The 27,331-nt window shown below is 50.2% G+C and overlaps 1 protein-coding gene and 1 long non-coding RNA gene across 8 annotated transcripts in view; one reads left to right on the top strand and one right to left on the bottom strand.

The window, feature by feature from the left end:
• Positions 1 to 2,733: 2,733 nt before the first annotated feature.
• LOC102953299 lies at positions 2,734 to 6,227 on the bottom strand. Of its 2 annotated transcripts, none has more exons than XR_006220990.1 (4): positions 6,173 to 6,227; positions 4,031 to 4,413; positions 3,275 to 3,581; positions 2,734 to 2,806 (listed from the first exon to the last, which is right to left on the bottom strand). It is a non-coding gene; the product is annotated as an uncharacterized LOC102953299 (long non-coding RNA). The 2 variants fall into 2 exon arrangements; XR_001510390.2 differs by lacking the exon at positions 6,173 to 6,227 and adding an exon at positions 4,727 to 4,905.
• Positions 6,228 to 19,078: 12,851 nt separating this feature from the next.
• LOC122241050 overlaps positions 19,079 to 27,331 on the top strand; it is a 33,311-nt gene continuing 25,058 nt past the window's right edge. For 2 of the 6 annotated variants that reach the window (XM_042995625.1, XM_042995626.1), the window contains exons 1-2: positions 21,680 to 22,709; positions 25,493 to 25,581. In XM_042995625.1, the coding sequence (XP_042851559.1) occupies positions 22,138 to 22,709; positions 25,493 to 25,581 (661 nt within the window). In that variant the 5' untranslated portion in view covers positions 21,680 to 22,137. Of the gene's footprint in view, positions 19,278 to 21,679; positions 22,710 to 25,434; positions 25,582 to 26,298; positions 26,409 to 27,331 lie in introns of those variants that run through there. The other 4 variants (XR_006220989.1, XR_006220988.1, XM_042995629.1 and 1 more) reach the window with 4 other exon arrangements.

The raw sequence follows: 27,331 nt of genomic DNA, 5'->3' as shown, positions 1-27,331 counted from the left end.
AAAGGAGAGTCCCTTCTATTTTCCTGGGTCTGGTATATGGGTCTTCTCAGACATCCAGGATCCGGTTAGAACACAGGGTCCGGGTGTTATTTCTTGGAACCAGTGGGTCTTGGCGGAGAGCTGTGTTGTGCCGGGGTGGTGGGCAGGTTGGGGGGGGGGGCAGTCTGGAATACAGATACGATGTCTTCCTTCAGTCTTTCTCACCTGGTCCTTCCTTAGAGATTACCTGTTCTAGAGTAATCATGAACTCCTCATCCTTTACAAGGAGGACATACGCTATTTGCATTATGAGGCATGTGAAGAGTGGGGTGGCGGTGCAAGTCCTAGCAAGAATAGAAGCAGGAAAAGGAGCAAAAGGCAGACTTTTTTTTTTTTTTTTTTTTGAGTCCTTCAGTTTCCCTAACCCCATGGCCTTGGTTAGATGCTGTGGTCCTTCTAGTCTTTCTGGGCATTATGAGGTGTAAGTGAAGATATGGACTGTGCCACAAGTCTTGCTGGAGGACCCTCCGTGCCTGCCACTCCCACTCGACACTTGCTCCCTGCCAGGGTCCCTGAGTCCCTGCGCCGCGGATGTGTGGTGCTGCCTGGCCCATGATGAGGGTTTGGGAGCAGGTGAACAGCCCAGCACAGAACTAGGACTTGAAGCCAGAGGCGGGAGCACCTGTGGTGGAGTATCAGGCCGAATGGATTTTTATTTTATTATTTTTTTTAATGTTTATTTATTTATTTTTGAGACAGAGAGAGACAGAATGAACAGGGGAGGGTCAGAGAGAGAGGGAGACACAGAATCCGAAACAGGCTTCAGGCTCTGAGCTGTCAGCACAGAGCCCGACGCGGGGCTCGAACTCGCGGACCATGAGCTCATGCCCTGAGACGAAGTCGACGCTTAACCGACTGAGCCACCCAGGTGCCCCTGAATGGATATTTATTTATTTATTTATTTATTTTTTTTTAACGTTTATTTATTTTTGAGACACAGAGAGACAGAGCATGAACAGGGGAGGGGCAGAGAGAGAGGGAGACACAGAATCTGAAACAGGCTCCAGGCTCTGTCAGCACAGAGCCCAACGCGGGGCTCGAACTCACGGACCGCGAGATCATGACCTGAGCCGAAGTCGGACGCTTAACCGACCGAGACACCCAGGCGCCCCCGGAATGGATTTTTAAAAACCAATTGTTCTTTGAGCACATGGGCCACTAGTTAAAAGTCGAAATGAGAATGTGGTGAGAAGCTTCTCTCCCTCCCTGTCCCGCTGGCCTCAAACTTCACCAGCTTCGTCTTCCTTCCAGAGCCGCTCCCCACATCTAAAGCAAAAATGAACGTGAGCTGGAACCCTGCCTTTTCTTATTTAAATGTTAGGCACCTGGTCTGCACCTGGCTTTTTTGTTTAACAATATTGTCTCGAAAATTGCTTCTATCTACATATAAATACTTCCCTCCTGGTTCTTTCCTTTTTACTTCTCTGGTCATTTCCAAGCAGTCTGTGGAAAAAGAATGTCTTTCCACAGAAACAGGAGTACTCAGATATAGCCAGAAATTGCAGGGTAGTTCTAGAATTCATTTACCCACCTACAAAATTCCAAGGATCCTAGGTGAAAGAATTCTGTATTCCTCTTTAGGTGGATTTGCTTTTCAAAAGGGGTCTCACAGGACTATTGTACCTTAACTCCAAAAATGACTATGTGGTAAATTTTGGGCAGGGCTAGGGGTGAGTTGCTCTTTGGGTAGAAGTCCACTTGTGGTGTCCCAGATCCAAGTGCTAGGGTTCAAGATCTCTGTCTATCCAGAGATTAACCTTGTCTTCCCAAGCCAACCGTGGGGCTCTATATAATAAATGTCACTCTCCTACTGGCAGCCAACCGGCTCTCCTCCCCAGCTTCTCTCACCAGATATGTCCGCAGGCCAGCAGCCACCGCTGGGAACACCTCAGAACGATGCTAAGAGGTCGAAGTGCTCCCTGGGGGTGGGCCTGGTGGATAGGCTGCCCTGTGTCCCTGCACTAAGAGCAGTTCCCGTTCCAAGTTTATCAGGGTTTACATGCCATTCTCTGAAATAAGCTTTGAGCTGAAGAATGGGTGCTTTCTCCCAACAAACCACGCGTCCAGCAGGGGGCTTCTTCTCATAGACATCTGACCCTTTCATCACTTTGGGCCACTGAGATACACCAATAGATGCCAGGCCCACCCACTATACTTCTCATTCTAGTATAGTTTCCTGCCAGACTCACCCAGCAGGAAAGACAGACCATCCACACCTGCCAACGTAAGCATCTCGTGGGCCAAGCAGGCTTCTCGGCAAAATAGGAAGATAGCATTCTGGTTTTTACATCAGTGCTTGGTGACTTTGATTAGTGTGAGTCAATCTTGCCAAAAGGATCCCCTCTGGTCCACAGAGCTAAGGGCTGCACTGCAGACCACAGTGATTTCCCCCAGAGTTAAGTGCCCACTTTGCCCTCTTAGGCCAGTGAACCTGCTGCTTGGGGGCAGGGGCTCTTCCTGGTGGGCCTTTTAACTGGAAGCATGCTAGTCAGACTGAGGAAGTAGGTTCCAGTGTCCGTTTGCTCTGTGTGAAAGAAACTCAGTTGCAGAGATCATAGTGACCTTGGATGTACGGTGACCAGATAGCAGAAAAATTAGCACAAATCCATCCTGACTGCTAACAAATGGTCAGGGTCAGCGGGTCCCCTTCCATCTGAAAAATGGCACCACCGGTGTTTGTCCTTCCAGGTTGAACTTGGCATTGTTTGGGAGGAAGACTTTTTTCTGTACGCTCTTAGGTTCAGTTCTTGGGAACATGCAAATTAAACTGGCAAAACACAGATTTGCAAAAGAAGAGATATTTTAACATTCATGTACATACATGTGAGTTCACAGAAAAATGAAATTCAAGGAGGTGGTTAGAATTTGGGGCTCCTATACCACCCTAATAGGGGAAGGGGAGGGGGAGAAGGGCATTTACAGGAAAACAAATGGATTTTATTTATTTATTTATCACTGTTATTTATTTATTTTGAGAGAGACAGAGACAGCATGAGCAGGGGAGGGGCAGGATAGAGGGAGACAGAGAGAATCCCAAGCAGGCTCCGCACGGTTGGTGCAGAGCCCGACGAGGGGGCTCCAACTCACAAAACCATGAGATCATGCCCTGAGGTGAAGCCATGAGTCAGATGCTTTACCGACTGAGCCACCCAGGTGTCCCATCAAATGGCTTTTAGGAAAGATAAGTAGGCCCTTAGGAAAATAGATAGGAAATATGGTAGTCTTGTGACAATACCTGCTTGTGTGATTTCTTACTCCAAAGCAGATTTCTCTCCAGTGGAAAGAGCCCATCTCCTGAGGAGGAGACTGGTGACAGCTGAATCCTTCCGGGAGACTCTGCTTTTAGATACTGGGAGTATGGGAGAAAGCACTCACAGTGAGAGATTCTGGATCCCTTCAGTATGAATGCTCCTCTTCTCCTTGTCCAAAGGCCAGGCTGGTTGGGGGTGCTCAGGGTCTAGGGGTTTGGTTCAGCATTCCTGAGACTGGCACAGGGAACTCCAGCAAGGGCAGAAGGAGTGGGGTAGTCCCCCCAGCAGAGGCTGTGCGAGGGTGGAGGAAAGGGCCAAGTCACTATGGTTGGCGATCCAGGGCACGTGTAGGAGCACAGAGGGCCAGGGTCAAATCCTATGTCCTTGGGCAAGATTCTTAACTTCTCTGGGCTTCATTTTTCTACTGGGGTAAAAACCCTCACAGGACCACAGTAAGGCTAAGATTAGTTAACGCATTTAAAGCACATGATACAGTGCCTGGCACAGAGCAAGTGTTCAGTTAATGCAGCCAACTTCCCTAGACGCTGGGGACACGGCAGTGAGCAAAGCCGAGCTCTGCTCTCCTGGATCTTCCATTAAACAAAGGTGTACGTGCCATCATCAGATGGCCGGGTACACCAGGAGAAAAGGAAGCAGGTGAGAGGCAGGGAGGGAGAGGTGGGGGCTGGTGTAGTCAGGGAAGGGACATCTGAGCAGAGACCAGAATGAGGTGGCCTCACCGGAATTAGGATGATGTCTCATTGCTGTTCCTCCTGCATGTTCCCTTAATCATTCCTTCTCTTGCCTGAGTTTCCACCAGCCAGTGAACCGGGACTAGGTCGGTTCCCATCTCAGCTGAGCACGTGGCCTCCTCTCCATGATCCTTTCTGGGGGTGGCGTCAGTGGAGCGCGCACATGGGGGCCCCAGGTTCCGAATGTGAGTTAGGGTGGTGGGTTTCTTCCATTCCTCTGTACCTCCCAATTCCACGGGGCCAGAAGACACGGGGGAGGGGGGGTGCCCTCTCCAGGAGAAAAGCTCACACATTCCGCCCTCTACCTTGTCTGGAGGAGCAGTCGTGCTTGGGGAAACTGGCCAGCTGTATGGCTGCGGGGCGAGGCTGAGCTGCAAGAACCAGAATAGAAGGGCTAAATTTAAACCGTGTCTGGAGGCTTCAGGGAGCCCGCGGGCCTGTGGGCCCTGGGGTGGCTCCGTCCCACCTCCCTCCTCTCCTTCCACCTCCCCACTCCCTTCTGCCTCCTCCCCCTCCCCCTCCCCCCTCCCTCCACCCACCCTCTTTCCCCTCCCACCTCCTCCCCCTTCCTCCTCCCACCCACTTCCCTCCTCCCTCCTCTCTCCTCTCCTCCTTCTCAGAATGGAAACTGTTTCTTTCCTGGCTGCCGAGAGCCGGTTTCCTCCCAAGGAAATAATGTCTCACCGCAGCTGAGGCCGGCTCTGCCCCCTGGAATTTCCCTGCAGGGGAGAAACACCCCGCTGGCGGAGCTGCTCTGAGCTGGGACACACCTAGAGCCTGCTTGTGCACAACCCAGAGGGGGACACGCCCAGAGACACACACAGAAGTAAACAGAAACAGAAACAGGCTGGGAAAACCCTGGGGGTGGGGGGGGGGGTGGTGAACCCTAGGATCAGGTTCTTGTCCCAACTCTGTCTCCACCTCCCTGTGAGGCAGGAGCAAATCATCTCCTGTTCTGAACTTTTTTTTTTTTTTTACCTCCTTAATATTAAAATAGACCTCTTAAGAATCAAAATAGAACAGAACTCTAAAGGAATCAACCTAGAAAGTGCTTTGATTATTTCAAAGATGTCTCTTTCTTTGTTCAAAATATTTTTAAATCCCCCTTTTTTTTTTCTTTCTGAAAAATTCCTTTAAGGACCAGTTTTAGGCACTCATAGGTCTGCCTTGTTACTTTTCCAGACATTTGAGTTTTGCCTAGAGGGATCGCTGCCCACGGTACCAAGAGACTTGGGGCTGGTTCCAAATACTGAGTTCAAAAGATTCCTGCAAGGACAGTGAAAAGACTGTCAGGTGCCATCACTGTTGCAGAATTCCCCTGATGCCCAAGGCCGGTCCCCAGAGAGGACAACAGCTCCTGGAGGAGCTCTCAACCCTCAGCCACACGCAGGGTCCTTCTGGAGCCTTACATAGTCCAACACTCAGACACAGAGGGGTCTACACACACACACACACACACACACACACACACACACACGGCCAAATGGAAACTTCTAGTTTCAGCTACAATATCCAGAGGTAGCAGTCTGTGAGAACCTGAGCCACGCACCCCTCGTGTTTTTGTGCATGTATTCACTGAGGCTAGACACGGGGGCTGTCACAGACCTGATCAGGTGGGGATGGTCACAGCTCAGACACCCTCCAGGCAGGCTGTGCCCGGAGACTTTAGCAGGAGAGCGAGCTCTGAGGGGACACACCCAGACACATTGGGTTGCCTGGTAACACAGAATGCCAGGCCCAGGGACACACACCCTCTCTGGGATCACACATTCATACTGTTTCCACAGGGGCAGGATCCCACAGAGCCGGCTGGCTGCCCCAGGCACACCCTTTCGCCACCGAGAACTGCCTTCGTTCAGAGATGCGCCTGGTTGGCTCAGTCGGTTAAGCGACCGACCTCCTGACCTTGGGTCAGGTCTTGATCTCACAGCGTGAGTTCCAGCCCCGCATTGGGCTCCTTGCTGAAAGCTCAGAGCCTGCTTCAGATTCTCTCTCTCTCTCTCTGTCTCTCTCTCTGCGCGTCCCCCATGCACATATTCTCTCTCTCTCAAAATTAAAAAAAAAAAAAAAAAAGGGAAAAAACAGCTGTGCAGCTAAAGATCCTGCTCATCGGCACCCCAAAATGCTTACCGGATTTAGAGTGCTGAGCAAGCCCCCCAAAACTTCCAGTCCCACTCAGTCACACACACACCGTTAGAGTGGTCAGAGTCTAGACTCCTCACGTCCTTTTGTTTCCTCTCGGAAAAACTTTGGCTTTTCCATTTTAAGCAGCCAGTGACCAAACAGTCTATTTCTGTAACTTCTTAGTATTAGCCAGAGCCTGTTCTTTTGAAACGTCTACAGTAAGTCAGGAAGAATGCTTCTGACCTTTGTTTTCAAATTCAACTATGCGGAACACTACACACACAATGTGAAAACACAGAGGCCAATTTTTTTTAAGGGTTTGTTTTTTTTGTTTTTTTTGTTTTTTTTTTTTTTGAGGCCGAGAGGCACAGAGAGAGAAGGAGAGAGAATCCCAAGCAGGCTCCGACTGTCAGCCTGGAGCCCTATGTGGGGCTTGAACTCGCAAACCGTGAGATCATGACCTGAGCTGAAGTCAAGAGTCAGATGCTTAGCTGACTGAGGCACCCCTCAGAGAACAATTTTTAAAATTCACAGACAAACCATGTTTGAGGGTTTTTCAGCTTTTTGTGGGAGAAAGGCAAGTTTACTGACTTCAGTGGTTTTTAAAATTCGAACTTGGCAAACAGGAACACAACTGTGGAGTCTTTGTAAAGTGAGCAGCAGGTAAAAGCTCCTTCGGGCAGCACCCCTCACTTCTTAGGGATGGGCAAACTGAGGACTCACCTTTGACCTGGTCTCCCCAGCCGCCTTGACCAAAGTCAATCTGACCTTGATTCTGCGGAACTTCCGGTGTGGTGTTTAGACTGCCTGTCTAGTAAACAGCTGTGCCCTCCCTTGGGTCCAAGGACAGCCCCCCGTGTAGGTTCTGTCCCCTTCTCTGGATGTTTCAGACACGGCGTTGGCTTCTGGGATGAGATAATCTGGTTTTCCTGGCCACAGCAGTCTGCTTCCTCCAGTTCCACCCTGGAGACAGGACCACCCTGTGTCACATCACCCTGTGATGTAGACATCCTCAGATCTACACACTGGGTCTAGCTGGGCCCTCCCCTGCCATACAGGTCCGTCCTTCCTCTGTCCCTTTTCCCCTTTGCCCTTCCTTCCCTCCCTCCCTCCCTCCTCCATCCCTCCATCTCAACCTCTGACAGGAATTCCAGTGTGAACCTGGATCGGCTACAGTGAATAGGGATCTTGCCACACTCAACCTCTCCTTATGTTATCTCCCTCTCTCAATATTCCTTTTTATTCTTACTATTCATACAGCAGTCCCCTCTTATCCTTGGGGAATACTTCCCAAGACCCCCAGTGGATGCTTGAAACTGTGAGTGGTACCAAACCCTATATATGCTGTTTTTTCCTGTACAGATATACCAATGATTTATTTGATAAGTTTCATTTATAAATTAGGCACAGTAAAAGATTAACCACAATAACTGATAATAGAACGATTATAAAAATATACCACAATTTGAAAAAAAAACCCATATATATGTTATGTGGATGTATCTCTCTCTTTCAAAGTATCTTATCGTACTGGGCTCACCCTTCATGTGATGATACGAGATGATAAAAAGTCTACATGATGAGATGAAGTGAGGTGAATGACGTAGGCATTGTGACGTTAGCATTAGGCTACTGTTGACCTTCTGATGTTACGTCAGAAGGAGGGTCACCTCCTCCCAGGCCATGGTTGACTGGGTGATGAGACCCAAAGTGAAATCATGGATAAAGGGGGACTATGGTACCTCGTTTCCTGAAGTATTGATGAGTGCCACATTCAAGACAGAAATAGAAATAAACAAAACAAATCCTATTAGACTTAAAATTTCTTAAGTTTATATATTTTTTCTTTAGTAATCTGTGCACTCAGCGTGGGGCTTGAACTCATGACGCTGAGATCAAGAGTTCATGCTCTCCCAACGGAGCCAGACTGGCACTCCTAGATCTAATTTTTTAATGAAAAATTTCTATATGTCAAAACTCACAAAACATATTTATTTATTAAAAAATTTTTTAAGTTTATTTATTTATTTTAAGGGAGAGAGAGCGAGGGAAGGGCGGAGAGAGGGAGAGAGAAAATCCCAAGCAGGCTCTGTGCTGTCAGCACCAAGCCCGATGCGGGGCTCACACTCTCGAATTGTGAGATCATGACCTGAGCTGAAATCAAGTCAGACGCTTGACGGACTGAGCCACCCAGGCGCCCCACCAGCAAAACATATTTAAAGGCAAAAGACACATGTGGAAAATACATTTTCCAGATGTATGTGGCAACAGAGGCAAATACCCTCATCATCAAAGGGCTCTGATAAAGCACATGGCACCAAACAGATAGATGGATGATGTGAGCAGGGCAGAGGAATCAAAACAATGAAATAAATGAAATAAGAAGAGAAAATGTCTAATCTCCTTAATACAAAGAAGTCAAAATAAAACCATTTAAAATAACATTTCCCCTTATTACCATCAGATTATAGCAGATCAATGCCCACTATTGGGCAGCAGCTTTCTCCTGAATTATTTCTAGAAATGTGAAAGAATTGGAACAGCCTTTTTGGAGAGAAATCAAGCTTTAAAATTACAAGTATCTTCTGACCTGTCAGTTCTACCTCTACAAGTTATCTGGAAGGAATCTTTAAGGTGTCCAAAATATACGGCTACAAAAATGCTCATTGCAGTACTGTTGCTAAAAGAAAAAGGGGAAAAAAATGTGTTTATAATTTTTTTTCCTTTTTTTCAGAATTGTAGACCCATGATTGTATTGCTTTTTTTTTCTTAAGATTTTTTAAAGGTTTGTTTATTTATTTTGAGAGAGAGAGAGAGAGAGAGAGAGAAAGAGAATGTGAGCAGGGGAGGGGCAGAGAGAGAATCCCAAGCAGGCTCCGCACTGTCAGCATAGAGCCCAACATGGGGCTTGAACTCACAAACCAGGTGGTCATGACCTGAACCAAAATCAGGAGTCGGACGCTCCAATGACTGAGCCACCCAGGTGCCCCTCAAGATTTTTAAAAAAGTAACCTCTACACTTATGGGGCTCCAACTCACAGCCCTGAGATGAAGAGTCACCTATTCCACCAACTGAGTCAGCCAAGCCCCGCCCCCTCACCTGTTTTATGTTGTATTTATTTAAGTTCTGAACATGCCAAGCTAGACCGTTATTTTGTATTTTACTACCTTATAAAAACTGCAGTTGATAAGAAATATTCTGGGGCGACTGGCTGGCTTAGTCAGCAGAGCGTGCAGCTCTTGATCTTGGGGTTATGAGTTTGGGCCCCACACTGGGTGTAGAAATTACTTAAAAATAAAATTAAAAAAAGAGAGAAAGAAAAGAAATATTCTCAGCTGGGGTGAGTCCGAGGGTTAACTCAGCCCCTCCCTGGCCCTGTGACCCATGGAAGGGTTTTCCCCTTCAGTGTTTCATTCTGAGTGTGCGGGACCTTGGGTTGAGTGAGTCTGTGGAGCTGGGTGAGGACGCTGTGTGGAGAGAAGCTGGCAGAAAAGCAGGAGGGAGGCTCTTGGGAAGATGCCTACAGGTTAGGTCACAGGTAACCAGAGCCATGGTGCTGAACCACATGTCTGGGGGGAGAAGTCCTTTAGAGGAGGAGATGGTGTCCATAGATCGCATCAGGGTCCGTGTGGGTGACTCAGTTAAGCATCTGACTTCGGCTCAGGTCATGATCTCACGATTCATGAGTTTGAGCCCCGCATCAGGCTCTCTGCTGCCAGCACAGAGCCCCTTCCAGATCCTCTGTCCCCTGCCTCTCTCTGCCCCTCCCCCACTCTCTAAAATAAATACACATTTAAAAAACCCCCCAAAAATAAAAAAATAAAATGGAGTTTGGTGGGGGGGAGGGTATCTGGCTGGCTCAGTCAGTAGAACATGTGACTCTTGATCTCTGGGGTCCTGAGTTCGAGCCCCACCTTGGGTGCAAAGATTACTTAAATAAATATAGGGGCGCCTGGGTGGCTCAGTCGGTTAAGCATCCAACTCGTGATTTGGCTCAGGTCATGATCTCACAGTTTGTGGGGTCAAGCCCTGCATCAGGCTCTGGGCTGAGCATGGAGCCTGCTTGGGATTCTGCCTCTCTCTCTGCCCCTCCCCTGCTCACACTTGATCTTTCTCTCTCAAAATGAATGAATGAATGAATGAATGAATGAATGAAATGGAGTCCGTTGAAATGCAAGGGAATTCCAGAGCCCCTGGAAGGCTTCCTGACTCAGGGGTGAGGGTGGGGGTGGAGTCTGTGCTTTCCAAATGCCTCCCAGAGACCCTGAAGCATCTGATCCTCATCTCCTCAGCTGCCATTTCCTCTCCAGCAGGGTCCTTGCTCTGGCCATGGTGTCTTGCAGCCTCAAGACTTGTTATACGTTACCTTTACTTCTTCAGCTTTTCCCCCTGAGGGGCCCCTATACTTAGTCTGATCCGGAAACCCCATCCTACCCCTTCAGTGAATCTTACACCTGTCTGCCACTTTTCTGAACAACTAAGTATAATATTTATAGGGTTTAATATATTTTTTAATGTTTATTTATTTTTGAGAGAGCGAGAGCGAGTGGGAGCAGAGGAGAGGCAGAGAGAGAAACAGAGGGAGAATTGCAAGCAGGCTCCACACTGTCAGTGTAGAGCCCGATGCGGGGTTCAAACTCGTGAATGGCGAGAGCGTGACCTGAGCCGAAATCAAGAGTCCGACGTTTAACGGACTGAGCCACCCAGGTGCCCGTTGGGTTTCATATATTTAAATTTATTTTTAATTTCACAAGTAGTACAGGAATACATCTTTACTATAAAACAATTCAAGTGACCCACATGGAATGAATGCAGCCTCTTGATCGTCCCTTGTCCCCCACTCCCGCACCAGGCTGACTCTGGGGTGGGTGGGGTGTCATGTCCTTCCAGACGCTTGTCCATGTCTTTCTCAACTAGTCTCCAGCTCTGGAAAGAGAAGAACCATCTTTCCTCCCACCCAAGATCACTCCTCTGCCTGTGCCATGTTCTGGACCCTCAAGCCTCTTCTTCCACAGCCTTTGGCCTCCACTCCTACACCCCCCAACCGAACATCTCTCCCCACAACAGCCCTCCTACCCATACATGCACACACACATGCACACAGATATACCCAGATGTTTCTTTTCCTGAAAACAAGTCTTTCTGGATCCTTACATGCCCTTAGCCCCCTCTCCTATCGGTCTCTGTTGCAGCCAACCTCTTCAACAAATGGCTCCCTTGGCCAGACTTCTCACCTGCACCCATCAGATCTCAGGCAGCAGCCGCCTGCCGAACTCCCCTGGGAGGGCACTGACCCAAGTCGAGGCTCCTGTTAGCACAGTGCTGCTGCCCACCCCCCTGCATAAGACTTCTGGCCTTGGAGGGGTGCCTGGCCATCCAACACCTGGAGTCTTCACTCCCAGGCAAAGCCCCTGGGCACTGGCTGCCCTCCCCCCGCCCCGGCAGCCCACGCGGCCTCTGCAGGAGATAGTACAAGGGCCAGGGAGCGTTGGGGGAGCTCCTCACGCAGTGCTCGTGTTCATCTCTGTAGTCACCTCAGATTTCTGTGGGCTTCTGGCAGCTTTACCTTCCAGGGACGGAGGGAACCGGCTCCGGAAGTTCTCCCGGGGTGTGGCTCACCCCAAAGCTCTGGGCATGTTCTGACAACCAGGGCTTCCAGAAACTCCAGAGGCTGGGGTGAGGACGGTTCCTCAATGGCTCAACCTCCTCTAAAGGAGGAGGAACATGAAGACAGGGCCTAGGCTCTACTTTACTGCTCTTCTCCCAACTTACCATCATAAAAGAAAAGCAAGCAAACTTTTGAATTATGAAACAATGCCCCCCAAGACACTGTATTAGTTTTCTGTTGCTGCTATATCAAGTTATCATGAATTTAGCGGCTTAAATCAACACAAATTTATTCCCTTACAGTTCTGGGGGTCAGAGTCCAAAACCAAGATACTGACAGGGCTGCATTTTTTCTGGAACTTCGGGGAAGAATCTGTTTTCTAACCTCTTCTGGTTTCTAGGGGCTGCCTGCATTCCTTGGCTAGTGGCCTCTTTTTCCACCTTCAAAGCACATCCCTCCAACCTCTACATCCACGATCACATCTCCTCTCTCTGACTAACTCTCCTGCCTCCCTAAGGACCCTCGTGATTACATTGGGCCCAGGATAATTCAGGATAATCTCCCTATCTCAAGATCCTTAACTTACTCATATTTGCGAGGGCCCATTTACCACAGGAGGTAGGATATGCATGGATTCTGAGGATTAGGTCATGGAGGGACATCTCTGGGACCATTATTCAGTCTACCACAAGTGTGAAATGTAATATAGGTCAACATCTGTAGACAGACACTGAGATTAGACAGATGCTAATATTTTGCCTTATTTATTTATTTATTTATTTAGTTAGTTAGTTTATTTATTTATTTTAAAGAGATAAAGCTCTACAAACATAGCTAAATCCCTATGTGGCTTTTCCTTCCTTCTCTTCTCAAAGGTAACCACTTCCCTGAGGTTGGTGAAATTCACCCCATGTATGTTTCTGTCTTTGGTACATATTATAAACACACTAAAAAAATTTTTTTTTAGTGTTTAGTTTTGAGAGAGAGAGAGACAGAGCAAAGCCGGGGAGGGACAGAGAGAGAGAAGGAGACACAGAATCCAAAGCAGGCTCCATGCTGTCAGCACAGGGCCCGACGTGGGGCTCGAACCCACAAACCAGGAGATCATGACCTGAGCCAAATTTGAACACTTAACTGACGAGCCACCCAGGTGCCCCTAAAGATTTTATTTTTAAGTAATCTCTGCACCTAATGTGGGGCTTGCACTTGTAACTCTGAGGGCAAGAGTCACATGCTCTACTGACTGAGCCAGCCAGGTGCCTCAAGTGCATTTTTAAACCGAAGAGTACCATTTGTATGTGTTTCGAAACTTTATGTAAAAGGAATCACCATGTGTACCGTATTGCAACCTGCTTTTCTAACGCAATATGTATTTGAGATTTTACATGTTGATACATGATGATATAGTTCATTCACTTTAACTGCAGTATAGAATGCCTCCCACGAGCAAGTTAGAGTTCATTTTGTCCATTCTTTTGCCTAGAGACAGATTGTTTTCACTTTTTTTGCTATTACAAACAGGGCTTCAAAAAAAAAATCTTCGTGCTTGTTTTCTGGAACACCTGTGCCAAAGACCTCAGTGGGGATACACCCAGGAGCAGCATGGCTGGGTCCCGGGTATGCACACCTTCAGCTTACTGAGGATTGCCACGCGGTCCCAGGGTACCTGCCAACACAGTGTTTAAAAATACCCATTTCCCACATATCGTCAGCATCTGGTATTTTCAGATTTACTGTTTTTTAAGATTCATTTTCCTTACCTATTTTCCAGTCAAGCTGTTTTGTTCCAAATCTTCTTGAATGTTCTGCAGCAGCAACCTTTCTTCCATCTTGACCCTGAATGACAGACCCACCCAGCACCTTCTGTGCTCAGTGTGGTCCACCCCATTCCCTCAATTCTCTCTCTTTTGAGTCCCCCGCTCCAGCCAGCCCTCTGCCCACTATGTTTCATTTGGGCCAGCCTCTAGAAGAGCTGGTATGGTTCTGAAGCTCTCTGTTTTCCCCACAGAATGCCGTGGAATGTGCTGAGATGGTCTACCGGGAGGAACGAAGTCTTCTGCATTACGACCCCTCAGCCTAAGTGAATGAGTCAATCTAATCCTGGCAATGTGAGCAAATCCACTTGAGAATTACTCAGTCCTGAACTCCCCCAAAATACATGCTTGTCTATTTTTCCTGTCCCCAAGTGTTCTGAAACACACCTGCCAACGAACTGAACTGTATCCTGGAAAATGGCAGCATGGAGGAATAAATCCAAAGACTGTGACCTTTCTTCCTCTTTTCTTTATCAGCCTGTGGCTTTTAGGCACCAAATTTTGTGTTCTAAGTTTTTACACCCCCCTTCCCTACTGCCCCAATCCAATTACAGTGGTGGGCTGACTGTCTTGAGCTCCTTCAACACAGGGAAGCCATCTCTGAGTTATGTGGCCCTCATAATGATCCATTTCTCCTCCTGCTGCTCCCTGAGTAAACCGAAATGGTATTGTCCTTGTGCGTGGATGGTAAGCTGAAGACATTTCTCAGCCATCTGGTTCCAACCTCATGGTCTCTTGAACTTTGTATATTCCTATTAGCTGTCCATACCCATCTTATGTATTCCCAAATTCCCATTAGCTATGGCTTCGCCAAAGATATATCCCTGGCAAAGATGGGGCCTGAAGGATTGTTTCCCAGAGGGGATCAGCCACATGCTTCAAAGGGAGCCCCGAGTGCTGCCGGGGGAGTCATCCATAACCTCCTGCTGTACGACCACGGCACGGGGCTACACCCACAGCTCTTTATACACTTGTATGTCTTAGCATTCGGAGTGAAACCCTTCTCAGTTCTAGGTATAAGGTGGATACTTTAGAAGGTATTGCTTTTCCACAAACTAAACAGTTTGTGGTGCTAGTGCTCAATATGGGTCCCCTTCTCTATTCCTGGGATTTAGGGACAGGAGGGGCTCACACAGGGGTTGAGGGGCCCAAGGGTTACCCGTCATCTGAAGGGTATACGAACCTCCATTTCAACTGTCTGTGAGAAGCAGCTTGCCAGGGACTAAGCCAGACCAACGAGCCCAGGTGGACACCAGCCGTAAGTATCCTCTTTCTGACGAAGATTGCTGGAAGCTCAGAATGCCTGACAGAGGTACCAGGAGACAGAGGGACGAGCCAACCACAGAGGAAGTCACCCAGAAACCCAGGGAGCTGAAATCCCTTCTCAAGTGCTTGTTTCAAAAAAACCCAATGTTTCCTAATGGAACTCAGAGGGAGTCCTGGGCAGCCACCGAAGTGAGTAATTTGGCGGATGTCAGGGCTGGGTTGTCCACAGCTTCTTTAGAAGACCGAGGAAGCCCAAGGTCACATGCCTGCAGGTGACGTCACTCATCTGGCTCTTCTCTCCAGGTTTTTAGATTCCTCAATTCTCTCTAGCTGGGAAATTTGATCAACCCTCTGAAGGTTTTCTTTTTTTAAGTTTATTTATTTATTTAGAGAGAGTAGAGAAGTGAGCAGAGAGCAGAGAGAGTGGCAGAGAAAGAGGGAGATAGAGGATCTAAGCAGGCTCTGTGCTGTCAGCACAGAGCCCGATGCGGGGCTTGAACTCATGAACTATGAGATCATGACCTGAGCTGAAGTCGGACCCTTAACCAACTGAGCCACCCAGGCGCCTCAACTCTCTGCAGCTTTTTTTTTTTTTTTTAATTTTTTTTTTTTAACGTTTATTTATTTTTGAGACAGAGAGAAACAGAGCATGAACAGGGGAGGGGCAGAGAGAGAGGGAGACACAGAATCTGAAACAGGCTCCAGGCTCTGAGCTGTCAGCACAGAGCCCGACGCGGGGCTCGAACCCATGGACCGTGAGATCATGACCCAAGCTGAAGTCGGACGCTCAACCGACCAAGCCACCCAGGGGCCCCGCTTTTTTTTTTTTTAACGTTTATTTATTTTTGAGACAGAGAGAGACAGAGCATGAACGGGGGAGGGGCAGAGAGAGAGGGAGACACAGAATCGGAAGCAGGCTCCAGGCTCTGAGCCATCAGCCCAGAGCCCGACGTGGGGCTCGAACTCACGGACCGTGAGATTGTGACCTGAGCTGAAGTCGGACGCTTAACCGACTGCGCCACCCAGGCGCCCCGGGCCTATTTTTTAACTCCGCGTTCACCGACATCCCGTTGGCATCTTGAAATCAGCCATGGTGGGAGCATTTACACCATGAAAAATGGCAAACAGTACAATCAAGGCTTTGTGTTTGGTGGTGGGGACAGGGGTGAGGTGGGGGGGAGTGCCTAGAAATGTCTGGAAGAAACAAAAAACTCCAAAAATAGTTACCTGTGCAGCCGGGAACTGAAGAACACGGGTATTGGAGAGAATGCACCCCGCCCCCCCCCCTTTTTGAATTTTCTGTTATGTGCATAACTATTTTTTTAAAGAGACCTTTCTTTTTTAAGAACAAAGACTTCCTGCTGTGTTTATTAATCCCACACCATCAGCTGGAAACCGCCCGGGGCCAAACTGTCTGACTGAGGAAGAGATCAGAGCTTGGAGAGAGGTCTTCACTGCGGCCTTAGTGGAGTGACTTCCTGGGACTGGGGTTTGGGGTTGGGCACACACAGAGTGTAGCAGCAGGCAGTCCTTCTAGAATCCCATGCCAAGTCTGCAGGGGGAGAGTCAAAGCAATGCCAGGCCCCCAGCCGAGACGTCAGGCCAAAATTCGGGTCACCAAATTCCACGGATGAAGCAGAAAAATGGGTATGAAGACAGGAAATCCAAAAACGGTCCAGCTCTAGGGAGGCTGAGGGAGGAGACCTGATAGAAGGGGGCCTTTCACAGGAGGGTCTCTTCGATGATGGGGCTCAGGGGCAGCTTTTTAGGCCATTCCTGAGGCCACTTCCTCTGCAGCTTAAATTAAAAGGGGACATCGGCTCTGGCCAGGAGGGAAGGAGGGCAAACTGGGGCAGGGAGGAGACAAGTAGGGACGGGACCGGTTCCTCAGCACAGGGGCGGGGGCAGGGGCGGGGGGGGGGGGGGGGGGGAGGTGGGGGGAGGGGAACGGCTCCTCCCCACGGAGGCTCCTCCCCACGGAGGCCGCGCCACAGCCAGCAAGTCCCAGGAATGGAGCAGAACTCTGGTCAGATCCAGGAAGCTCATCAGACTCCAGAAATGATCCCTTGAAGCCCTGGTCTGTGTCTGGGGGTGGGGTGGGGACTCCCACCCGAGGATCCCACCCGAGGATTCGGGGCGTGGCTTGGAAACTCTAGGTGGAGATAATGGAGGCCCCAGGTGCAAGACAGGTCACGGCCAGGAAACTCCATCAAATACACAGCAAGATGCAGCCCCACGACAGGCTGCTAGGTCCCCTCTGATGGGGGGGGGACTCAGGGCAGCACCCCATCCTTCCCTGAGGGCCAGGATGCTTGGGGAAGGAGACTGTCCAGGAAATGGAAAACATGGGGCCCAACCTTTGCCTAGGATGGCCAGGAAGTTGGGGGAGGGGGCCCAGGGAAAGGACGGCATGGGCCGCTCCCCTAACAATAGCCAAATGCCACAGCCTGTGTCCTCCAGGGCCCTCACACTTTTCCGAACTCTGCCTGACCTGGGCAGCACCCTTTGAAGTTTTGTCGTGTGGGGCAGCCGCTAGTTAGAAGGGACTTGAACGCCCCGTATTATAAACACCTAGCGGGTCGGCCTGGCAACAAGGACTAATAGAGCCACGTCTTGGCCCCCTTTCTTTTTAACTTGCTGCTCACGTCAATCAATTTTTAGATAAATTAGGTGCATACACCTCCTATCACTGGCTCAGGAGACCCCTATCTCCCACACTGCAGAGCCTTGAACAACCTTAAAATGCCACTAATTTATTAATGACAGTCAGTCCCCAAAGCCCTGTGTCAATTACAGGTAAACTAAGTCCGCTTCTGCTGACATCTGCTGCCGACATGTTGAGTGTTACATTACCAAATCATAATATCCAACTGATTTCAGCTACTTGGGAGCATATTTGACAGTGAACTCACCCCTCAAAGAGGCTGTCACGAGGCCAGGAACGCATCATGAGATACCAGAGGAAGGCCCACAGAGCCTCAGTCGCTCACTTAACCGACACGAAGACCTGTGGCTGCTGTGTTTGCTGAGCGCCTAGGATGCACTGGCCTTGGGTGGAGGACAGGATGGGCCCGTGACTGAGGGCCTAAGGCCCCAAGGACAGCTCTGTGCTATGCTTGTGACAGTATCTCTTGCACCTAACAGGAGGCCTAGCACTTAGCAGGTGCTCAGTAAAAAATCAGAAATGAATAATACAATATGATGCCTTTGATAACAAAGATTTGAGGGGGCACCCGGGTGGCTCAGTCGGTTAAGCAGCCAACTCTTGATTTCGGCTCAGGTCATGACCTCACGGTTCGGGAGTTTGAGCCCCACACGGGGCTCGACACTGGCAGTGCAATGAGATTCTTTCTCACTCTCCCTCTCACTCTGCCCCTCCTCTACCTGCTCTCTCTCTCTCTCAAAATAAATAAATAAACATTAAAAAAAATTAAAACATACCGATTTGGAAAATAAAAAGCAAGTGGTTAATTCTGCTAGGGAATTGAAGAAAGCTTTGTAGAAGAGGCTGCCAGTCAAGCTGGTCCTTGAAATGGAGCAGTCAGTGAGCAGAGAAGGGAGAAGAGCCGTGCGGAAGGACAGCAGTGAACGAGAGAGTGCCATGTAGCAAGAGGTCGGGCAGGAAGTAAGGCAGGATGAGGGGGGATCTTGAACTGCAGGTGGGTCCAGGCCTTTCAGACTCTGCACTCTGTTCATAGATTCTATTGTCCGTGTGACAAATTCTTAGGCTCAGGAGCCAAGATGCCTCTTTAGAAACATTACTTTCCTTTTGGCAGATAGTGAAACCATGCTGGGTTTCCTTTCTCACCTTGGCTGCCTGGAAGCTCCTCAAGTGCTGGATCCCTTATAATTCTTTGTACCCCATAATATTACTACGCAGGACCCCTCACCTACTAGATCCCGCATTAGTTCTCTGTTGTTGTATATGTAACAACAAATGTAGCATCTCAAAACAACACACATTTATCCTCTTGCAGGTTCATCACAGAAGGCTGGGCAAGACTTCAGCCAGGGCTGGGGCCTCACCTGAGGCCTGACTGGGGAAGGATCTGCTTGCAAGCTCATGTGGTTGTTGGCGGAATTCAGTTCCTTGCAGCTTGTCAGACAGAGGCCTCAGTTTCTCCCCTGTGTCAGCCAGTATCGCAGTATCCCACCCTCTCTGTAGGCGGTCCACACCAGGGCAGCTTGCTTCTTCAAAGCCAGCAAGGAGGAGGTCTCTGAGCAAGATGGTCATTGTGGTCTTGTGTAATGTAATCAGGTACGCATAATCAGAGCCACGCCATCACCTTTGCCTTATTCTATTGGTTAGAACAAGCCCCACCCACACGCAGGGAGGTGCTTATACAAAGACACGAAGGCCAGGAGGAAGGATCATGGGACCACCTCAGTCTGCTCACCCCCGGTCCTCATGAAATATTAATGGTTAGTTAATTAAATTACTCCTTTTGACAGTTAAAGATATCACCATTAGGAGCACCTGGCTGGCTCAGTCGGTGGAGGCTGTGACTCTTGATCTCGGGGTTATGAGTTCGAGCCCCATGTTGGGTGCAGAGATTACTTAAAATGTAAAGGGGTGGCTCAGTCAGTTAAATGTCCAACTCTTGATGTCAACTCAGGTCATGACTCACAGTTTGTGAGATAGAGTCCAAGCATCAGGCTCTGTGCTGGCAGCTGGGAACCTGCTTAGGATTCTCTCTCGCTCCCTCTCTCTCTGCCCCTCCCCTAGTCATGCTCACGCTCTCTCTGTCTCTCAAAATAAATTTAAAAACTTAAAAAAAAAAAAAAAGATATCACCATTACATAGACATATGTACTGTCTCCACAAGAAGGCAGTAAAGTGAGTTCTCTGCCCTCCTAAGAATGCTCTCCCTGCCCCCCCAGCACCTGCTGCAATGCTGGGTAAAAACAAGTCAATAAATATGAAGTGAAATGTCATAGAATTTACATCACTGCTGGAAGGGCCTGGAGTTTTCTACCATCAAGGTAATTATCAGCTTGTCATAAACTTCTCGATTAATATATGTAATTTTTAAAAGCCGTAAAACAATTGTAACAGTCACAAAGTGGGAACTGGATCAGACATCACCATTATGAATGTGGCCCCCCTAGAAAAATGTCTCCTAACCCCCAACACCCGTGATTTCCCTCTAGTTTACAGAGAACCTGTGTACATGAGTAGTTTCCAAATTCTGCTAGTGCATATATACATAGCATAGTATAAGAGCATGGGGGGGGGGGGGCACCTGGGTGGCTCATCAGTTAAGTGTCCGACTTTGGCTCAGGTCATGATCTCGTGGTTTGTGGGTTCGAGCCCTGCATTGGGCTCTGTGCTGACAGCTCAGAGCCTGGAGCCTGCTTTGGATCCGTGTCTCCCTCTCTTTCTGCTCTCTCCCGCTTGCACTCTCTCTCTCTCTCTCTCTCTGTCAAAAATAAACATTAAAAAAATTTAAAAAAAGAAATAAACATAAATTTTTTTTTAGAAAATTAAAAAAAAGAGCATGGGCTCTGGGACCAGCTGACCTGGGTTGGAATCAAACTTAGCCACTTACTGCGTGACCTTAGAGGAGTCGCTTAACTTTCAATAATGACAGAAAATGTTTGTTTAGTATTTGCTATGTGCCAGGCTCTTTACATATATTAAACCCATATAAACTCATTTAACCCATATAACCACCTTGGGGAATAGACACCATTTGTATCCCCATTTGATAGATGACAGAACTGAGGGATAATGGTTAAGGCCTGGGATTAAGATTCTTTTTTTTTTTTTTTTTTTAACGTTTATTTATTTGAGAAAGAGCACACATGTGCACATGAGAGGGGGAAGGGCAGAGAGAGAGAGGGAGAGAGAGAATCCCAAGATTCTCTGACAGGGCAGAGCCAGACACGGGCTCAGTCTTGCAAACTGTGAGATCATGACCTGAGCTGAAAGCAAGAGTCCCAGGCTTAACCAACTGAGCTGCCCAGGCACCGCGGGGGATTAAGGTTCTTAGCCTGGCCAAGAACTGGGGCAACAAGGGCACATAGTGGACAAGACAACTGAGGACAAAGGCACTGCAAACAGAACTCGAGGGCCAGCAGATTCTCTTTCTAACCTGCTGTCCCCACCACCAGCTCTGTCTGGACCAGTGGGACTGGTAAGAAGTGTGGTTTACCATCTGAACCACTTACAAGTGGTCTGAGACCCTAAACACAACCTGCACCCCTTTGGGGGTGTGGTGAGAAGAAAGGAGAAGCCAGAATGCCGCCGTTTGGGGAAGTGGGTCACATCCTGCTTACAGCCACCCTTTCAGGGCACTCAGGCTCCCGGTAACTGCTTACGAAACAAGGTAATACACCAGGGAAGGAAGAGAGGAGCTGGCACCGGGAGCGCTCAAGGCGCGTCCCGCCTGCCCCCAGCAGGGAGAGAGCTCTGGGTCTCCCTGGATCTGGGTGCTCCTTGTCCTTCACCCTCCTCCCAACCCCACCTCTCGATCTTCGGCCAGTTGGGGCCGCCTCCCGTTGAGCTGTGGGGAGGGGCCACCCAGGGATTCTGAAACCCCGCACACAGGCAGACACCGTCTTATTCCAGAACCCCTTCCCCCGCCCAGATGTCCCCCTCTCCCTATACCCCGGTCTGGAGGCCACCCTGCGAGTCTGGCTTCTGTGGTAGGGTTAGCAAGCCTCACTCAGACGCAAACACAGCGTTTTCTACACTTTTCCCGCCAACATGGCCGAGTAACAGCTGAGAGGCTCCCCAGGGGCATAAAGCCACCGTTGCACAGACACCAAACTGGACGGAGCTCAGCGTGGACTGACTGGGTCCGGCAGTGTGGACAGGACAGGGCTGCGGGCACGCAGTCTCCATGCGGCCCGTGAGGATCCCGTGCCTCGAACACCGCCTTTCTGCCTACCTCCCCCCTTCCTGAAGTCGGAGAGGGGGTTCAGGGCACAGAGGAGTCCCCCGCGCTCTGGCGCTTACAGAGGCGAGTGTGACGTTTCCCGTGGGGGTGGGGACCGCCCGGTGTCTCCCAGCTGTGCCTGGCCGTGTGCGCGCCTGGGTCCCCTCTGCAGTGGGGTGGGCCAGGCCTCCTACCGCCCCGACTGCGCCCCCTGCCCCGTGGGAGAAATGTAGAGCCCTTCTACAAGCCGGAGGCAGGGGCGGCCCGGCTCCGGCTCCGGCAACACTGCACCCGTGCGGCCTCCGCGCCACAACGCGCAGTCGGGCGAGGGACCTGGGGCGCCGAAAGCGCTTCCCGAAGAGCGGAGGCGCGCGGGCCGGGCGCTCCAACTTTTCGCACAAATGTGGGGCTCGGGGGCGGCAGGCCTTGGGGACAGCAGGGACGAAGCGTTACGTCTGGAGAGGGCTCGGCTTCCCGCAGGGGATCGCGGGGGTCCTTGCGGGGCCGCCGCCCACGCGGGCGCAGGACTCGGCTCCGCCATGCTCCAGTTGAGCCCTGGAAAAACCCCGGCGCGCAGGAGAGAGGCGGGCCAGCTCGTAGGGACGGCGGGAACAAAGGCGGCCCGCGGCCGGATGCAGTCATGGAAAAACCCAACGGGGCGCCGGGGCGGGGGCGGCAGGGGAGAGGCGGTGCGCGCCCCGCAGCCCTGCCACCTTCGCCAGGCGGCCCGGGCGGGGCTGCTCCCGGCCCCCGCCCCGGAGCGCTCCGAGCGGGCGGAGCGGGGAGGCCCGGGAAGACAGAAAATGCTGGACCGGGAAGGGAGGCCCGTGCCCGCGGACAGAGAGCCAGTCGCCCGCATGCTCCGGATGCTCTCGGCCGCGAGGCGAGGGAAGGGTGGTCCGGACTGGCACTCTGCACACGCGGCGCTGCACACGGCCACCTGGCAGCTACGGCAGTCGGTGGCGGCCAGCCGGTAGGGGGCGCACACAGACCCGGGCACTGGCGCCGACGCGTGTGCCGCGGCGCACACGCTCCAGCACACACACGATCATTTACACGCACGTGCGCACAGACACGCGAGCTGCCCATAGCTCCCAGGGCAGAAGGAAGGAAAGGGGCCGTGCGAAAGGGACCGAAATAGACGTTCGTTAGGGCGGTCCCCGGGTTTAGATACAGAAGCTCAGAAACTGGGGGCGGGGCCTTAGTAGAAGTGGCGGTTGGGCACCTCCCTCCCCTCCGTTTTGCAGGTGCCGGGCTGGGCCACCTGGGCCGACGAGTTGCCCAGGTCCCGCCCCAGGGCTGGAGTTTCCCTCCAGCGGGAAGCTTCCTGCCTTGGCCTGGTTTTGTGAACCTGGCTGCAGGCAGGGAGGCAACAAGGCAGGGGGTGGGGGTGGGGAGGGTTATGTAGAGAAGGAAAGTGTTGGCTCAAGTTGGACTTAGTGACTCCTGAGGCCTTTTCCAGCTCTGACTTATTATGAAGAAGGAACTGGACCCAGAGGCCATAAAAGGAGTTGGTGGGAGCTGAGGAAAAAAAAAAAAAAAAAAAACCAAAAAAAAAAAAACAACAAAAAACTTTGGCCCCAACCACAGGCTTTTCTTGGTCAAATGTCCCCGTGTTTATTTGTGCTGCTACCTGCCGTGGGGTGCCAGGGGGCAACGCCTGAACCTGTGGGGTTCCTGGGGTGCGGAAGGAACGTAGAATTTGAGGCTAGGATCAGAGGGTTAAGGATCAGAGGCAACCCAGAATCTGCCAAAATCGGAGGCTGCTGTGTTGGGGTGGCATATGGGGGTCCGTGAAGGCCAGAGGGCAATGAAGCAGGAGACCATGACTTCAAGTCTCAAGAAAGGGCCTTTTTTTTTTTTTTTTATGGGGGCTGGCTGTTGGAATTGTTGCCGGAACATAGCCCGGAATAGAGCGAGGTAGTGATTCCGGCCACCAATCAGAATGCAGGGTCAACAGAAGCAGGGACACCAGCGACATGACAGGGTCAGATGAGCTGACACCTACTTGTGGTCCCTTTGGGAACTGAGGTTTAAATCAGATGACCCAGCTCTGCTTCTCCCTAGCTTCCTGATTTGGGGGATCTTATCCAACATCTTTGGCCCTCAAATTCCTCATCTGTAAAATGGAAACAAGAGCTCCTGCACCAGAGTGTTTTGGGGTATCGAAAGTGTGTATAAGTCCCCCTTCCATCTTTCCTTTCCTCCTTTTCCACTCCTCAAAGTCCGTGGTGCTTGTTCACGAGGACCCCTTCCAAGTTCTAGCTTCTTGTGAGCAAGGGGGGTCCGGTGGGACGAAGGCTGGGGAGCAGCGCCCTCTAGTGGTCAGCATCAGGAGGGTCCAGTCGGTCCGTGAAGACACGCCCAGGCTAACGTGGTTATTGCCTGGGGTTTCTGGCAAATTGGAGCCTCCCAAGGGCTGATTGCGGGGGCTCCACTCAGGAAGGCCGTTCCTTCTGACTCAGTTTCCCCCTGGAGTAAGCAGAGAAAATGCTGTTTCCCCACCGCAACCTCCCCTCTGACCTCTGGCGGCCCAGCTACTCCAGCTTTAACAGGCTTCTCTCTCTGGAGGAGTCTATGCACTTGGCATTCATACTGGGTTTTATAGCTTGCAAAATACTTTGACACACATTTCTTGTCCCTGAGGAGTGCCGTTTCTGGGCGGTGAGGGCACTAGATGTAGAGAGGATAGTGGTTTAGAGTGTAGCTCCAGCACAGTGGACTAGTTTGGATCCTGCTTCTTCCGGCCGGCTCTGTAACCAGGGCGACGTTCAAAACATTGAATAATCAGTAGGGCAGGCAGGGACCAATCAGAACAGACTCTGCCATAAATACCCGGTGCGGACACATGCGTGTATACCTGCTGAAGATTCTGGAATAACGTTAACCTCACCGGGCCTCGGTTTCTTCATCTGCAATATGGGCACGGTGACCGTCATCGTACCGCTTTATAGGGCTGTTGTGAAGACTAAATGATTAATGCATGGAAAAGATTGAGAACCCAGTGTCTGACGTATAGAAAGCACCAAATAAGTGTGAGCTGTATTAGTGGTCCCAGCTCCTCTCAGACTCAGTGACTCAGGGCCATTGCCACTTTTATGGGAGACTTCCCAAGTGAGCCCACTGTGCTCACCTGGGTTCACCTCCTGGCTCACCTCCAGCCTCCCCCACCTCCTTGTCTGGCCCTCCAGTTATTCTACTCCTTTTTATACGAGCTTCTCAAACATTACCATGCCTTCGGATGTCTGGGGGATCTTCTTAAATTGCAGATTCTGATTTAGACGTTCTGGGTGGGGCCTGGGATTCTACCTTCCCTGTAAGCTACCAGGTGGCGCTGATGCTGGTCCGAGAAGCAAGACTCCAGAAGATCACTGCAGACACAAAAGTGTCATCTGGTTGGCCTCTAAATATTTACTGAGCGCCTACTCAGTGCAAGGCAGTGTGGGGATCCAAACAAGTCCAAGGACTGGCTTCCAGCAGTAGAGAGGCTATTGCGCAAATGGTGGTTAGTAACAATTAGGTCAAAGGGCAAACATGTGCCAAACAGCAGGTGGTTTGTGTAGTGAATCCATTCTCCCCCAGTAGCCAGAGTGATGCTTTAAATAGGTAAAGATCCCATAACTGCCCTGCTTAAAACTGCCCAATGGCTCCCACCTCACTTAGAATAAAAGCTGAATTCTTCTGGATTCTTCTTCCAGGCCCTGCATCATCTGGCCTTGCCTCTGACCTCCTCTTCCGTCACTCGGTTTATTCTAGACTCACCTTTTGTTGCTTTGAACCCAACATCCCAACTTCCTACCTGAGAGCCTTTGAATTTGCCTGGTTGATGCTTGTCCTTCAAACTGGTGAGTGCCTGGCCTCTTATTGCCTCCTCAGAGAGAACTTTCTTGACCCAAAGGAAATTTGATCTAAAGTAGCTGTCCCTGGCTCAGATCAGCTATTCTCTACGGTATCATTCTGTTAGTTTTTTAAAATAGAACTTCTAAGTTCGATGTTATGGCTTTGTATTTTTGGTTGCTTTATGTCTGCTCCATGAGGGCACAGGTGTTTGCCTGCCTTATTCTGCTTTGCCCCCAGCACCTAGAACAGCATCTGGTGCATAGTAGGTCTTCAGTGAAGGTCTTTGGAATGAATGAAAGAACAGCTGTTATAGGGCATTTAAGTAGGTGGGCGGGGCCCATGGGTGCCTCCCAGGGTGAGAGGAGACTTCATAGACTAGCGTACAGGAAGTTTATCAGGGAGCTCTCCTGGGGTCACATCTGTGGAAGGGTCGGGAAGGTGGCAGGAGCAAGCAGAGAGAGAAGAGGGGGTGCAGGTTCAGCTGATCCCCCGGGGAGCTCCCACTGCAGGATCTGATCCCAGGGTGAACTAAACCTAATGGGCTGTGGCAGAATCTCCCTCCCCCGGTTCCCTGAGGGCAGAGTGAGATGAATCATGGGCGTGACCTGGACCTTAAGAGGCCGCAAACACACCCTTGACTTCTGTTCTTTTATACTGTTTTAATGTTTAGTGCCAAACCCTCATCAATCAGCTGCTACATTTCATATTTCATCATCTTACAGAGATGCTTATCTATCCTTATCTATTTTTTCAAGAGCAAGCGTTCTTCAGCCGAAAATAGAGAACCAAACATCCAGCATTTGCATAAATGAACATTTCTGGAAGTATTCTATGACTTTGGTCCTTTGATGGGAAAGCAATGGGCACATCCCCATTGCGATATCTGGTGGGCCTGAGGACCCCGTAGGTGCCCAGATTGTGTTGAATGGATGGGTGGGAAAGTGCCCCTGGAAGTAAGTGGCTGGCCGCAGTGTGGGGAGAGGCCAACAGATGGACCTTGACAGAGGGAACAGATAGATTCTGTGCAGGAAGGAGGTTTACTTGGTGTCTGGGTCTTGCCAGCTGGGCGGGGCAGGTTTTCTGAGTGTGCAACCTATGCAGCCATACAGGGCCCCATGCTTGGTCTCATGTCTGTTGTCACCATCTTGACATTGATTTTTTTTTAAGTTTATTTTCAGTGTTTTTTTTAAATTTTTTTATTTTTGAGAGACAGAGAGACAGACAGAGTATGAGCAGGAGAGGGGCAGAGAGAGAGGGAGACACAGAATCCACAGTAGGCTCCAGGCTCTGGGCTGTCAGCACAGAGCCCGATGCGGGGCTGGAAGCCACAAACTGTGAGATCATGACCTGAGCCGAAGTCGGAGGCTTAACCAACTGAGCCACCCTGGTGCCCCAAGTTTACTTATGTATTTTTAAGTAATCTCTGCACCTAACATAGGGCTTGAACTCATGACCCTGAGATCAGGAGTCACATGCTCTTTTTTTTTTTTTTTTTTATGTCTATTTTATTTTTTTTTTTAACGTTTATTTATTTTTGAGACAGAGAGAGACAGAGTGTGAACAGGGGAGGGGCAGAGAGAGAGGGAGACACAGAATCTGAAACAGGCTCCAGGCTCTGAGCTGTCCGCACAGAGCCTGACGCCGGGCTCGAACTCACAGACCGTGAGATCATGACCTGAGCCGAAGTCGGATGCTTAACCAACTGAGCCACCCAGGCGCCCCAGTCACATGCTCTTTTGACCGAGCCAGCCAGAC

The sequence above is a fragment of the Panthera tigris genome, chromosome C1 (genome assembly GCF_018350195.1).
Source record: "Panthera tigris isolate Pti1 chromosome C1, P.tigris_Pti1_mat1.1, whole genome shotgun sequence".
In the NCBI taxonomy this organism is placed as follows: Eukaryota; Metazoa; Chordata; class Mammalia; order Carnivora; family Felidae; genus Panthera; species Panthera tigris.
Note: the sequence above shows the minus strand (reverse complement) of the source record. Positions and strands in the feature narration are given on the sequence as shown.